This window comes from Stegodyphus dumicola, chromosome 9, assembly GCF_044657685.1.
Source record: "Stegodyphus dumicola isolate Sdum_Otavi_A_Nest chromosome 9, ASM4465768v1".
NCBI lineage: Eukaryota > Metazoa > Arthropoda > Arachnida > Araneae > Eresidae > Stegodyphus > Stegodyphus dumicola.
In genome coordinates this window covers 81,567,250-81,582,223 of record NC_140776.1, presented here as the reverse complement: position 1 = coordinate 81,582,223, position 14,974 = coordinate 81,567,250, and the positions used below count along the sequence as shown (strand labels likewise).

At 32.2% G+C, this 14,974-nt stretch overlaps 1 protein-coding gene across 2 annotated transcripts in view; it reads left to right on the top strand.

The window, feature by feature from the left end:
• The window catches only part of LOC118184747 (RRP12-like protein), a 139,356-nt gene that overhangs the window by 19,606 nt on the left and 104,776 nt on the right, over positions 1 to 14,974 (top strand). For both annotated transcript variants that reach the window (XM_085823674.1, XM_085823675.1), the window contains exon 7: positions 9,352 to 9,475. In XM_085823674.1, the coding sequence (XP_085679800.1) occupies positions 9,352 to 9,475 (124 nt within the window). The remainder of the gene's footprint in view (positions 1 to 9,351; positions 9,476 to 14,974) is intronic.

Here is a 14,974-nt window from a genome sequence, read left to right as displayed (position 1 = left end):
CCAATTCGAAAATTAAGGAACAACGCAATCATCAACATTAACTGAAATAGATAATTAGATAATTTTAGCTTATACGTCCATTATCCATAAAACGCGCACGCGAAAACGTATTCTGCACTTGCGCACACTCATATGCACAGTCGTAAAAGGTCTTACGCGCACGCGTAAACGCCTATGCGCATGTGTCAACGCGGCGCATGCGCAGAAAGTTTTTAGTTTTGAGGTCCGGATTATAGATCATTCCGAATTATGGGTGTCCGAATTAAGGACTTTTGACTGTAGTATATCGTGTCAGTGTGCCTTGAGATATATTGGCCAAACAAAAAGAGCATTAAAGTTTTGTATCAAGGAACATGAATCTTATGTCCAAAAAGGCAAAATTAACAAGTCTTCAATAGCGTATCATAGTTGGAAATTTAATCATAATTTTGACTTGGTTCTGCAAAAATTATCCAAAAGGCTTCTTCCGTTGGTGAATTGGATTTTCTTGAGGCTTTTCATACTCACAAGGATTTAACATGTTTAGTGAATGATTTTAAGTCCAATCCAGTCCTTCCTAACGCTTTTAAAATTCTATTATAATTCTTTATTATTTTTCCCGATAGATGGCGTTACAGACGTTGCTTTCCTTTTATTCGAGGTTCAGACCTGGTGTGTGAAGGTGCAGTTGCCCCTCGCTCCCTATTTTTTGATTTCGCTGATTTGTTTGCTTTTTAGTCTATGTGTTATATGTTTGATCAGATAGCCTGGCTTAGTAAAAGTAGGCGGCCAGTGTAAATCTGATTCAAAATCCGGTTACGACCACATGTTTCTGAGACTCTTTTGCCAATGCTTTATTTTTCTTCTTTTTCCCTTTTCTAATAATTTCGTTCTTTTGATAAGGAGGGACCTTTAGCTACCCTCGAAATCGATTGAGTGTTTTAATATATGTACGCTAAATACAAGGTTGTTATTGCGATTTTAATATTTCAATTGTGATTATTTTATTTTGTCTACTTGAGTTTTTTTACCTGTAAGTAAAAAAATAATTTTTTACCTTCTTCTGTATTCGAACAATGTATCATAATCATTACTTATTTCTTCATTAATAAATAAAATATAAAGGTACTTGCGTGTTATCGCAACCACCTTAACCCCTTCTCGAAAGATGAGCAAAGCTAATACAGTCAAAAGTCGTTAATTCGAACACCCATAATCTGGACCTCAAAGCTAAAATCTTTCTGCGCATGCGCCACGTTGAAGCATGCGCATAGGCATTTTGATGCTAAAGCAAAGTTTAAAGTTTAAAGAAATTAAACATTTAGCAGTACTAGCAATGAAAGCTCCCTGAGATATGTTGTGCAGACATTGAAGACAATAAAAGATTTTGAACTTAACCAATTTATTAACAATATAATAAAGAATAAAAACACAAAAATAAATGTCAACAATATTAGAGTATTAGGAAAAATATAATATAATCATCATTCATCAAATATTTTTACCTGTACTCCAAAACACTGGCATTCTATACAAACAAAAAATGCCCTAAACAGTAATTATGCGGCCTAAAAATAAAGCTGGCTACACATTTAATCAGTCCATAATCGATGATCAAGAAAAACACCTGAAAATTTAAATGTGAAAACACTTAAAACCGGCCTAACTCCATTTGCACAAGGAATCGCCATTCACGTATTTTTAATTCCGCCTTCATTGAAGAAACATGGATGCCACCCACGGCAGTCACTCACAGGATAGCCTCTGGTACCGAAGAACTTTAATCTGGAACCATCATCTCGCAAATCGGAATCAAGGCATTTTTATTCACCGGACTGTATGCATCCTTTTGAAGGGGCTGGAACCGCTCACTCAAGTGCCGGGAAAGCAGGAACTAGAAGGGTTGAGCCAGAGCGACGCGAGATACTTATAGCAGAAGTAGGAATGACGTCATCTCACGGCAACCAATCAGCTATCGGCACGAATCGGCTTTTCAGATGACGTAACATCATGTTTCGTTTTTGCATCTCAATTAGGTTGAAACAGTCCATTCTCAATGCAAACAGTGGCAGCAAGAAAAAGAAGTAGAAGTAACTACTATATTACATTAAAATATGGACTAAAGTAAATAAACGTTTCAAGGAGGAGAGATGATGCAGTAAAAGGTTTAAAAATAAGCTATATTTTCCAACACATTTTACGCGTGCGCGTAAAAGACATTTACGACTGCGCATATGCGTTTGCGCAAGTGCAGAATACGTTGTCGCGTGCGCGTTTAATGTATAACGGACGGTATAAGCTCTAATTATCTATTTCAGTTAATGTTGATGATTGCGTTGTTCCTTAATCTTCGAATTGGATCCGGCTTATTATTTTTTAATGCATAAAGGTAACTATCCTGTGTCAGTTAATGGGCTAAAAGATGGGTTGTGACATTTGAGAAAACAGGTTCTCTGAAGGTTCAGTCAGGCAGAGAACGAAAACCTGTACCACAGGATATAATCGAAGCAGTTGTCACGGCGATTGTCGACAGAGGACCAGACAATATTGCTGCCACCTCTAGCGCTCGTGGAGTAGCTCGGAATATGGATATGCCTTACAGTACGGTATGGAAAATCTTACGAAAGATTATCAACTTCTATCCATACAATATCATCCGTGTACAGGAGTTACTGTACCCCGATCATGATAAGTGACTGACTTTTGCTCTCACCTTTCTTGACAGAATGGATGTGGATGATGCTTGGCCGTGGAAAATCTTATGGGGAGTATGGGGAAACGAGGCCCACTTTTACCTGAATGGAACTGTGAATACCCAGAACTGCCGAATTTGGAATGACAAACCACCACATGCAGTCACAGCAATTCCCTTACATTCACCAAAGGTAACTGTTTGGTGTGGGTTCACAGCGAAATTTATCGTAGGTCCATTCTTCTATGAGAACATTACCCCGACAGGACCGGAATTCTGTTCTGTTACCGGAGAGAAATATCGCCACATGTTGAACAGCTTTGTCATTCCGGCACTTCAACAAAGACAATGCATGGGGGAAATCATTTTCATGCGAGATGAAGCCTCTCCACACGTTGCTGTACGGGTGCAACAGATGCTACGACAGAAATTCACAACAGAAAGAGTCATTAGCCGCTACTTTCCAACTGCATGGCCACCTCGGTTGCCTGATCTTATCCCATGCGACTTCTGGCTGTGGGGTTACCTTAAGTCCAAGGTCTATCAGTGAGTGGTCCAGGACCTGGCTACGGCTAAGGATAACATATCACGGACTGTACGGGAGATTCTTGCAGACATGTTACTTTCTGCTGCTGTGCATACTGTGCACAGAATGCAATATGTGGTCCACTACAACGGCAGCCACATTGAACTTCATTTGAATGCAAAATAAAAGGTAACTTCCGTATTGATTTGCATTTGTTAACACTATTTTCTATTACACAGCGCTAAATGTTCCCCTAGCGGTGACTTTTGGAACTAATTTGTTTTTTCGCGGAATCCTTCGTCCCCTGTCTTGTTTAATCTTCCTACAAAATGTGCCGTCATTTTCGCAAATAAATCTCGCTACATAACACTGTGAGCACTGTCAGTTTAATTATGGCCAGTCGCTATTTACTAAAGAAATATTGATTATATTGTCTTCTAATATTAATTTTAGTAGAAGTATCTAAAAAGAAGGTTGTAAGTTTAATTCCAAAAATAGTTTTAAAGTAATTTGAATGTAAATTGTTAAAAATGTTTTATGGGGACTTGAAGTAAATCATGAATAACAAAATTTCAAACTTTGAAAAAGAAATTAAATTAAAAGCAAATAATTATTACCATTGATCTGAAATTAGTTGACTTTTCAAGGGGAACAAACCAACTCCCATTCAATGAACAATAATTAGTAAATAAATAGAAAGGTGTTTCGTCTTTTACTCAAGTAATAATGGTGATACCAAACTGGCAAATTAAGTTAGGCCAAATATTATCGTGAAGTGAATGTATTTAGAACCAAAGTAAAGTACCAAAGAACTCATTCTGAATTTAAGCATTTTTGCTAATACAAATTTTGAGTGAAAAGCAATTTATGTAGTAAAATTGATAAAATGAGTAATTGTCCCCGGACACCCTCGTTTTTATGCATGTTAATTCAAAACTATTTGTAAAAAAATTAAACATTGGTAGTCTTAATTGTAATTATGAAGTAGAACTCAAAGTAATTGAAATAAACATTAGAAAATTAAGAAACATATTGCTATCTTTGCTAAAACGAATCAAATAATAAAAATTGAGAATTAATATATATATATATAATAAGAAAAAGGGAATGTACATTCAAAATTTTAACAGACAGGGTTCACACGGTCCTTTAAAAGTCCTTAAATTTTTGGAATTTATTTTTGGTCCTCAAAAGTCCTTAATTTTGGCCAAAATCAGTAGAAGGTCCTTAATTTTAATCATCTGAAATTTCTGTCTGTTTTTACGACTGCCATTTTGAGTGTGAATTAGCATTTTGGAGGAATATTTTTGGTGATTCACTGACGTATATTTGTTATCTTTTGAATGGGTTCATGGGTTTTAATTTGTTTCTATTTTAGTGTAAATGACAGGATACTCGAGTTTCTAAGCAAGAAGCGAAGCATAAGCATTTCGAAATTCATTTTTTGTAATAAAGAGCTCTTAAACAATTTTCGCTTTTGGGAATGTGAATTCTTTTATTAAACGGTTCTAAATTTGGTCACTTGTCAACATTTTGGCGATTTTAAGACCAGTTTCTGTAGAAAATTTTTAATTCCAAAATCAGAATTTTTCGACGATTTTTTTTTTAAAACATCATAACTTTGATAAATTTCATTAAAATAATAGTAATATATTGGAATTATATTTAAAAAATAACATTAAAATAAAGCATTTTTATTTTCCACTGTCATATTATAAAGTTTCATTTTGGCAACTTATTATACAATGTTTTGAATCTGAAAAATAAACAAGGTATAATGCTATAAAGCACAATTTACGAAACAACTCTTAGCAAAAGCAAAATTAGCTATGTAATTAATTAAAAATATCTTCTTTTTAATTTTTTCATAGTAAGCATTTTTTCCATGTAATTAATTGTCTCAGAATATTTAAAATTCACAGAATATGCATCAGTTTTATCTATAAAAGTAATTTTATACTTTTTCCTTCCTTTTTTTTTTCCAAAATATTACTGGCTTTTTGCTGTTACAGAATTGGTTTGGATAATTTTTCTTTAGTATTTTTGACATTGCAGCTTGGAAAATTTAGAAGGATTTGAAGGCAAGATTTATAGACCCATGGTTCTAGAAGATTCGAGAAATATGTGACAAAGTGAAAAATGTCTCCATGGTATCAACGCATAATGGATGTATTTTACAGAATGTTTGCGATGAATTTCTTACTTTTTGGAGAACGTCTGGAAGAACAATAAAGACATAATATTTGAGTTTTACTCCTGATACTAGAATCGTTTTCTTAACATATTTATCTTCTCTTTATTTTCTCTACTTTTCACTAGACACAAGCATGGAAAGTATCAAAAATGCTTCTAATCGTATTACTTGGGCAGTCATTATAGAAAGGGATTTTTTTTATTAATAAAGAAATTGAAAACTTACAATTTAAAAGATCCATCTAATATGTTTTAATGCATCATACAATTTATGAAAGGTTGAAAAATTAGAAGATAAAGCACGCAGAAACTAGCTATAGCATTGGTTTGCATATTGAGACAAATCTCTAATTATTGTTAGAAAAGATGCTGAAAGAGAAGGAGATCGGTATAAACTAGTCAAAATGTTTGTGAAGGCTTCAAATTAAAATGACGAATAAATATTTTGTTGAGTGTTGTTGTTACAAAACATAAATGTTTTGTAGCTTTTAATGTGTAATTATTCTAATACCGTTTAAGAATCAGTGTCATAAATAACATGTATTTTCAAATGTGAAATTTAATAGATTTTGATTTTAATAGGGCATTTGTTAAAAAAATAAAATTTAATAGTAGTCATGTAAATCCATAATGACTACTGTTACCTATTTACCTAATTTATTTATTTATAAGTAACTGCTTACCCTTAAAAATTATCTCTACATATTAAAGTTATTACAAGTTATTGCCTATCATTAATACTCACTGTGGTCAGAAGATAAAACACAAAAATGTAGAAATTCAAGTAAAGCTTATTCTTTGCATCTAGTGAGACTTAATACAAAACAACTTATCACCTCTGGTGCATTAATGGCTTATTGGAATCTGAAAGTATATTAACTCGGTTACAACCCCTGGAACTCTACATGAAGCTACGACACTAACTGCATCAGAGCGTGACTAACTTTCAACACTTGCCAACCGTGCCTACATCATGCCTTTCAGGTTTGTTCTAATCAGCAGGTCTTTCTCTAGACAAGCAACAGCGGTGATAACATTCAGTCTTTTGTTATGAATGATGCTGATTATTATACTTTTCATTTTAACCTATGCCGTTTGACATAAAATCTACCTGCTATTGACTAAAGCGGTTCTCAACCTTTTGACTCACGTGTACCATCTGAATAAAAATCGAAAACCTGTGGTGCTACTAAAGTACTACTACCACCACCACTTTTGAAAAAAGCTCAGATCACAGAGAAAAAACTCAATCAGGATGTTGGGGTTGTAATTTTTGAAATAAATAGTTAAAAATACTTTGCTTCTTTGTGTACCACCTATTTTTTCTTGCGTACCACCGGTTGAGAACCTCTGCTCTAGACTGACCAAGTATGTGACAAAATGAGACATAAAAAAATCAACATAAAGCTAACTATTAGTAAAACATAAATGTCACTTATTTTCTTTCAAATATGTCCAACCTATTATAAGTGTAAAATATTTAATGCTACTTGATAAAATGCATGAAGTTTATTTTATTCTCAAATTAATAATTATGTTAATTAATTTACATTTGGTAATAATGCATACTACTTAGGGATCTTTTTTTTTTTTTTTTTTTTTTTTTTTTTTTAGGATGGTATTATAAAAGGGAAATTCAGGCATAGAATAATATTTTTAATTGAATTTAATCAGTTCCCATATGCTCATAAGTCCTTAATTTTTTTCATTAATGGTCCTTAAAAGTGCTTAATTTCCATGTGCAGAAATGTGTACGAACCCTGACAGACGTTTTCACTCGCATAAGAACTCCGCAACAAACGTCCCTCAAGCATTCCTAGTCCCTCCCTTGTCTCATAAATTACTTCTCACACGTTTCGCCGCCTGAAATAATTCAAAGCCCCTGCTGCCGATGAGGAATTTCGGACACACAACCCTTCTGAATAAGACACCGAAGACAACACTTTGCCCAGATCCCACTAGAAAGAATGCAAGTTAATTAATGCTTTTTCTGGCCTTTTATATCTTCATGTACATTCCCTTTTTCTTATTATATATATATTAATTTTCAATTTTTATTATTTGATTTGTTTTTGCAAAGATAGCATTATGTTTTTTAATTTTCTAATGTTTATTTCATTACTTTGAGTTCGATTTCATAATTCCAATTAAGATTACCAATGTTTAATTTTTTTACAAATAGTTTCGAATTAACATGCATAAAAACGAGGGTGTCGGGGGATAATTACTCAAGTATTTTATCAATTTTACTACATAAATTGCTTTTCACTCAAAATTTGTATTAACGAAAATGCTTAATTCAGAATGAGTTCTTTGGTTCTAAATACCTTCACTTCACAGTAATATTTGGCCTAACTTAATTTGCCAGTTTGGCATTACCATAATTACTTTAGTAAAAGATGAAGCACCTTCGTATTTATTTATTAATTATTGTTCATTGAACGGGAGTTGGTTTGTTCGCCTTGAAATGTCAATTAATTTCTGACCAATAGCAATAATTACTTGCTTTTAATTTAATTTTTTTTCAAAGTTTGAAATTTTGTTATTCATGATTTACTTCAATCCCTCGTAAAACATTTTTAACAATTTACATTCAAGTTACTTTAAAACAATTTTCGGAATTAAACTTCCAAATTATGGGTTCACTCTTTTTAGATACTTCTACTAAAATTAATATTAGGAGATAATATAATCAATATTTCTTTAGTAAATAAATTATTATTATCTTACTTTGCAGATATTGCGCAAGTATTAGAATAACTTGTTTTCGAACTAAGTGAATTTAAGGTCATACAACATATATATTATACATATACCTATGCATTTCTTTCTGTATATCGCTGAGTAATCTGATTTGGAAATCAATTGCATATTTACATTTTTCTTTCGTAAGGAAAACAGTTTAGACAATAATTCCTACATTTGCCTTCCTTCTGTAGAGGATAGCCTCTCTTTCAGGATGAATCAAACTACCTAAAAGTCCCATTGTTGCAAACAGCAAGGAACTTCTTAATAGAGAAAAATCATAAGGTAAAGAAAAGCCCTGCCTTTCCAAGGCTTTTACAAGTGTCAAATCCCCTACCTCAAAAGGTTAAATATAAAAAATTTGGGAATCTTTTTTTAAAAAAATGTCAGGAAAACCACCAACTTGCACCTTATAGTAACTTTTACCTTTTTTCTCTAAACAATTACCAACTTGCACCAAGGTGGTTGTGTTAATGTGCAAGTATGAATTTTTTTTTTTTTTTTGTATTTTATTCTGCTGGTCTTCCTGGATTTTTTATTTCTTGAAATTAAATTGCTGAAGCATTGCCTTTGTGTTCAAAGTATTCATTTATTTCTGATACCCTTTTTTTAAAAAATCAAACCCTGCCTACTTAAAATATTTTGCTGTATTTGGGGATATATTAAACATTGTTCCAACATTTATGAAGGTAATAAATAGCAAACATCATGGGGGCAACAAGAAAATGTCAGTATTCTTTGTTTGCTTTTAGCCAGTTTCACATGTTTTTGCTAAATATTCAGTATCATAAACAAGATTAAAATTCATTACATTTGAGTATGTGATTGAAGTAAAGCTATCATACTGCATGTGAAGTGATTTTAATCTGTTTCACCTTTTATAATCAGAAATAAACTTCTAAAAAATAAGTAAAAAGAAATATAATAAGGAAATGAAAATGTGAGCCCAGGATGATGTGATAAGAATTTTCTTCTTTAATAATAATAGGTACTGATTTTGTTATTTAATATATTGGGGACCTGGAATAAAATTGTATGGTGTCACATATTATCCATTTGTATCTGAAAAAGGTTTGGGTTTGACATTATTTTGGATTTTTTAAAATTAATTTTGCTGTTCTTATAATTGTGTTTCTTGAGTTTTATCATCATACATTTCCTTTGTTTAATATTCATGCATGAAAACTGCTGAAAAGCTTAATATACTTCTTTCAAGGTTCGACGGGTAACTCAACAAATTGTTCGAACTTTATTAGTTCATCACATCCCAGAATCTCTTAGTGTGCATCCTGGTACCTCTGTTGTAGCCAATTTTTGTATCCAAAAACTTGAAAGTGAAGGTAATATTTCACATTTCTTACACTAATTATTTAACTTTTAAGCAACTGTAGATTCTATTTTATATTTTTGACTAATTTTATTATTTATTTTTATTTTAAAATTCTAATTAAAGTAGCTATTAGAATACAGTGTACATGCATAGTAATTGTGTCTTAATTTGTAACTTTCTTAAAAATCAGTTCTTTCATTTTTAAAAAAGACTAAAATAATTTCATTTTTTTGACTAAAATATTTTATTCTTATTAAAGCTGTTTTGTTTTATACCAGTGGTCTTAAACTGGTGGCCCCCCCAGAATAATTTTATGAAGGCAAAAAATGCATTTTAGTTTTATATTTGTTGTAAATATGGTGCCAGAAATTTGCAGGTGAAACAGTAAATTTTGTCCATGTACTAACTCTGAATCATCGCGTTTGTTGCACATCTTGAAGAAATTGAAAGTAAGTACAGATAGGCAAATCCTACAACACGGCATCCTGTAGCACTGTTTCACTGTAACATGATTCGTAAATTGCAAGAACCCTTCTATAACACTGTTTCTCTCTAACACGATAAGATAATTACCCAAGCAATCTGAAGAAATTTAATGAACTCCAAGCAAAAATTTTCCATATTGAGCAAAGCACCCATATAGTCATTTAACGCTTAAGAATCTTTGTTTTGTAATTTCTGCCAGTTTTCTTCCAAGATCCAGTAACCCGTAAGAAGAAATGTGCTCAGGGAGATGAACCACGTGGTTTAGAGCAACCATTGAATTCTTAACCGGTAACAGAAAATCATTTCCTTCCATGATCAACAGTAGGAGAGCAGAAACAATACCCAGTCTCAAGAGAACACAATCACCAGATAACAATGAAAAAAACCTCACTATAGCAGAAGGTGAACTACACGAGGTCACAATAACTGCTCTAAAAGCACACAAACTATACATTCAGCTTCCAAAATTCGAATCCTCATCTCCGTGGCCTGAAAATAAAAGTGTCTCAGACTGCTAATCGGCAGTATGCGTCTAGCCATGGTGTGTTAAAGAATAACTTTTTCATCTTTAAGACATTAAGTTTCGGTTTCAAAACATGTTCGATAAAGACCCCCCCCCCCAAAAAAAAGTGTTTAAGAGGAAATTAATTTCTTTAGATGTAACGATACAAATTTTGGACCGTCTTTTAAAAGGAGAAAAGTCATCTTACATTGGAAAATGTTTTAATTTGAATGAAGCCAGAGTCCGGACTATTAAGAAAAATGAAAAAGAAATAAGAAGTGCAATTGCTGCAGGATCTTTGACATCCACAAAACGTGCATTTCGCCCCCGGGTGCCCAAAAATGTTAAATCATTAAACAAAAAGCAATCGAAATTTTCAAGCACTTTAAACAATATGGAGTATCCTATGTCAACCCAGATTTTCTGGCAAGTAAAGGTTGGTTCGAAAATTTCAAAAAGCGTCTTGCTTAGCATAAGGAATTCAAGGAGAATCTGCATCTGCTGAATATGCTGCTGCTATGACATTGATTATGAAGCTAAAGATAAGCTTTTAAATTGTTTTGTGTCAGATGCAGAACGTTATTTAAGGCGGAAGAATTTGAGCTTCAAGGCACTATTACTATTAGACAAGGCTCCATATCACCCACAAGATTTGAATCATCCCAACGTCAGAATACTGTTCCCACCACCTAAACTACTTCGTTACTCCAACCATTGGATCAAGGTATTATTTATACCTTTAAAACATATTACATAAGAAGAGCATTACAGTGGATTTTAGACATGACCGATTCAAAATTAATGTAATGGAAGCTTGGAAGACATTTTCAATCAAGCACTCTATCGATATCGTATCTTTCTCTCTGAAAGAAATGAAAACATCAATATTAAATGTATGTTAGAAGAAGATATGGTCCTCTTCAGTTGAAATAGAAAAAGTGCATGAATCGTCAGAAAATGAAATTGGTGGCTTATTAGAACTTACTAAATCAGTGTGTGGCGAAGGTTTTATCGACATGGCTGTTGAGGACGTTCAAGATTTATTAGCAGAAGAAGAAACTGACGAAGCAGATTTGATGGAAATGGCATCCAAAGCCATAAATCAAATCCATTCTGAGTGCACTAGCACTGATGAAGATCTTGCAGTTAATAATTTAACATAAAAAAAATTAGAAGGCCTAAGTTTAGCTGAAAATCTCAAATCATTTTTCATGACTGTAGACCCTTCTGCTGAAATAAGCAAAAAATTCAAAAGGGAGCTGCTGTCTAGCTCCATAGTGAAAAATTTACATTGACCGGTAAGAATTACTAAGGAAAGTAAAATTATAAATTTTTTTAAAGAGGGGAAAAAATGCTAGAATTTTAAATGAAGAAAGAAGTTTTGAAAGTGAAATTGATCTCATTCCACCGAAAAAATTTTCTCAGTTGATTATACTGAGCAGTCAAAACGAAGAAATTTATTAAACTAAACTTATGTTAAATTATAATATGTAATAGTTTTTGTTTTGTGTTGTACATACATATATGTGTTTAATAAAAATTAAGTTGTTTATGTATAATTAAAAAAATTTTTTGTTTTTAATAAGTTTTCGGAACGTAAGCCTTCTTTTTATACTGGCTCCGGGTCTCATACAGCACGTCATTTTCTAGGAACCTATCTAAACCTATCTACTGTGTTGTATGAGGGTTACTTGTACAGAGAAATTATTTAGTAAAATGAGGTGAGGTACTTATTTCGAGGACCCTGTATTAAAACAGATTTTTGGTTTAATAAATTAAATCAAAATTTTCAACCATCAACAAGCCATGTAATAATAGATGGATTTAGCATTTCTTATGGAATTAACCAGACATTTAAGTATTCTCAAAGAGATGCAAGAAAAGAATGAACTTATCATTCTATTATACCTTTTACAGTTAAATTGAAATTACAGGAAACACAACTTGAATCAAAATTTTTTGTGCATTTAATACATATTCTACCCTGTTATTTTAAATGAAAAATCTCAAAAATAGGCAAAAAAATGTAGCATTGCAGTAAAGTAGCATGACAAAAATTTGAAGAAAAATATGCTGATTTTAATGTTTTTCAATCTAGTTGTATATTGTTTTCATTATCATTAACCACTTCCCAGTTTTGCCCGAATGCCGTTTGGGTACTTGGAAATGACACTTTTTTTATTTTCCCGAGTGGCGCTCGGGCAACATTTTTTTCTAGTCTAATACACTGATTTGCCCGAATTTTTTGCTTGTTTAGTGTGTGATGTTTCTAACAGATGGCGCTAATAATCTAGTCAGAATTGCAAAACAACTGGTGTCAAGGTTAGATTTTACTGAATTCTTTTACGCACGTAAAGACGCGAAATTTCTTTTCACTAGCTCGGTGTTTCGGCTACTGTGAATACTATTTCTTTTAAATTTGGAGCTAAAATAAAAGAAGAAATGAATGATAATGAGCAGCTTATAACTGAAGATAACTCTGATATTGACTCGGATAGCGAATCTGAAATTTTACTTCATGATTCTGAAAGTAATGACAGTTTGTTGTCTGACTTCTCTAGGATGAACAAACGGAAATTATAGATAATCTAACGCAAATGCAGAACTTTTGTGAATTTGATATTAACGGAATCGAACAGACGTGTAATAACAATAAAACATTTTATATTCTGACATGTATTTGTGTAAAGTGTTCTTTCCAGTTCGCTTACTTGTTCGAAAAAAACACCAACTTTAAGAGAAAATGTGCTTTTTATGATGAAAATAAAAATTAGCATAAATCAATAAATTCAACATTTGTAATAGTTCTGACTGCTGATTTGGGTTTATATAATGAATTTCTTCATAAAAATGTTCATCAAAAATATGCTTATTTTTTGTCATAATATGGCGGAAAAAAAAGAAACTGTTAAGTGATTTAAATGAATGTGAATAATACACATGAAAATCTACAGATAGAGCTAATTAATTTATCAGTTTGATACAAATCTTATTCAGTGATTTTGAAGATACGGATTTGATTAACTTTTGTCCTTTTTTGTCCTAAGATAAATACATTCAGTTATGAATTTTTGCAGTAAGGATAATTGTTTTGTTTGGGAGAACATTTATGTATAGAGAGTAGTGGCGTCACATGGGTTATTTAAATGTAGGTTCTTAAAACAAATTTTGAAAATTAAATAGGCAGGTATGATGAAATTTGCAAGTTAAAATACATTTGCATTTTCACAAATTAGAGGAAAACAATGCAACTAAAAGGAAACAAGTTCTGATAGGTAAAAAAAAAAAGTAACATTTAATACCTTACAATGGAATGTAATAAAACCATAATATGTGGCTTGCAATATATTTTTCAACATTGATAACAAAATAGTCAAGTACAATTTTTGTAAATTAGTAACATTTTCATTGTATTTAGATATGTCATTTATCTTGTTCTTTTCAATTGAGAGCATGGCTAGAGTTCTGAGTCTGTCCTTGCTGATAGTGCTTCTTAAAAATGACTTAACTTGTTTTACACTTAATTTGCATCTCTCAGTTTCAGCAATGGTCATTGGAATAATTGTAGAAGACTAATGGTACCAGTGATATTTCTGAAATTTGTTAAATTACTCCTAGTTCAGTTTTTCAGATGATCCTTCTGTATGGAATAAACATCAGTTGTTTGATCAACTGAGTTGCAAATTTTTTCTCATACTCTTGGAATTTTGATACTTCAAGGAAAGAAACAGCAGAGTTGTTAGAAATTTAAAACAAAATCTAATTTAGATGATTCATGATGATATCAGATATATTTCTAGCTGTTACACTTCTATTTATATGAATGTTTTTTCTTTTCTTTCATATGATTCCAGTAACTCCTGTGTCACTATGTCCATTCTCTCCATTTGTTTCTGTAATGACTGCTGGAAAACATTTACTTCCATTCCAATGAATGCTGGATCAGTTAAGCGTTTACTAAAGCTGATTGTATAACATATCGACATGTGGGGTAATAATGTTAAACACTATAAACTAAAACACAAACTTGAGTCTTCTAGCCCCTGCTTGATTTATTGCTACAGCTTGTTTAGATGTTGATTTTTAGATTTCCATATATTCAATCTCCCAAAAACTGTATTGATGGTTCAACTCTTAAAATTCCATCTAGTATTGAACTTTTTATAAAAGTTTCATCTAGAATAGCAGTTCTCTGTAGAGAGTTATTGAAAAATTAGTGATATCACTAAGGCTGGAAAAAAGTACTCTAAGTTGCTGATTCTGACTGGTTGCTTACCCAACAATGAAATTGAGCTGATGTATGTAGCAGTGCACAAATTATGCATTATCTTGTAGGTGAATAAAAACTTGAACACCAGCATGGCACCATTGTAGCTCTGTGATATTAATATCGAAAAAGGACAACCAATTGGGAAGTGGATAACATATCAATAGTATCATCTGGTATAACTGAAACAAAACTTGCTTTTGAGATTTCATTTTTTATGGTTCTGACAGACACTGAATATGCAGTCTAACAAA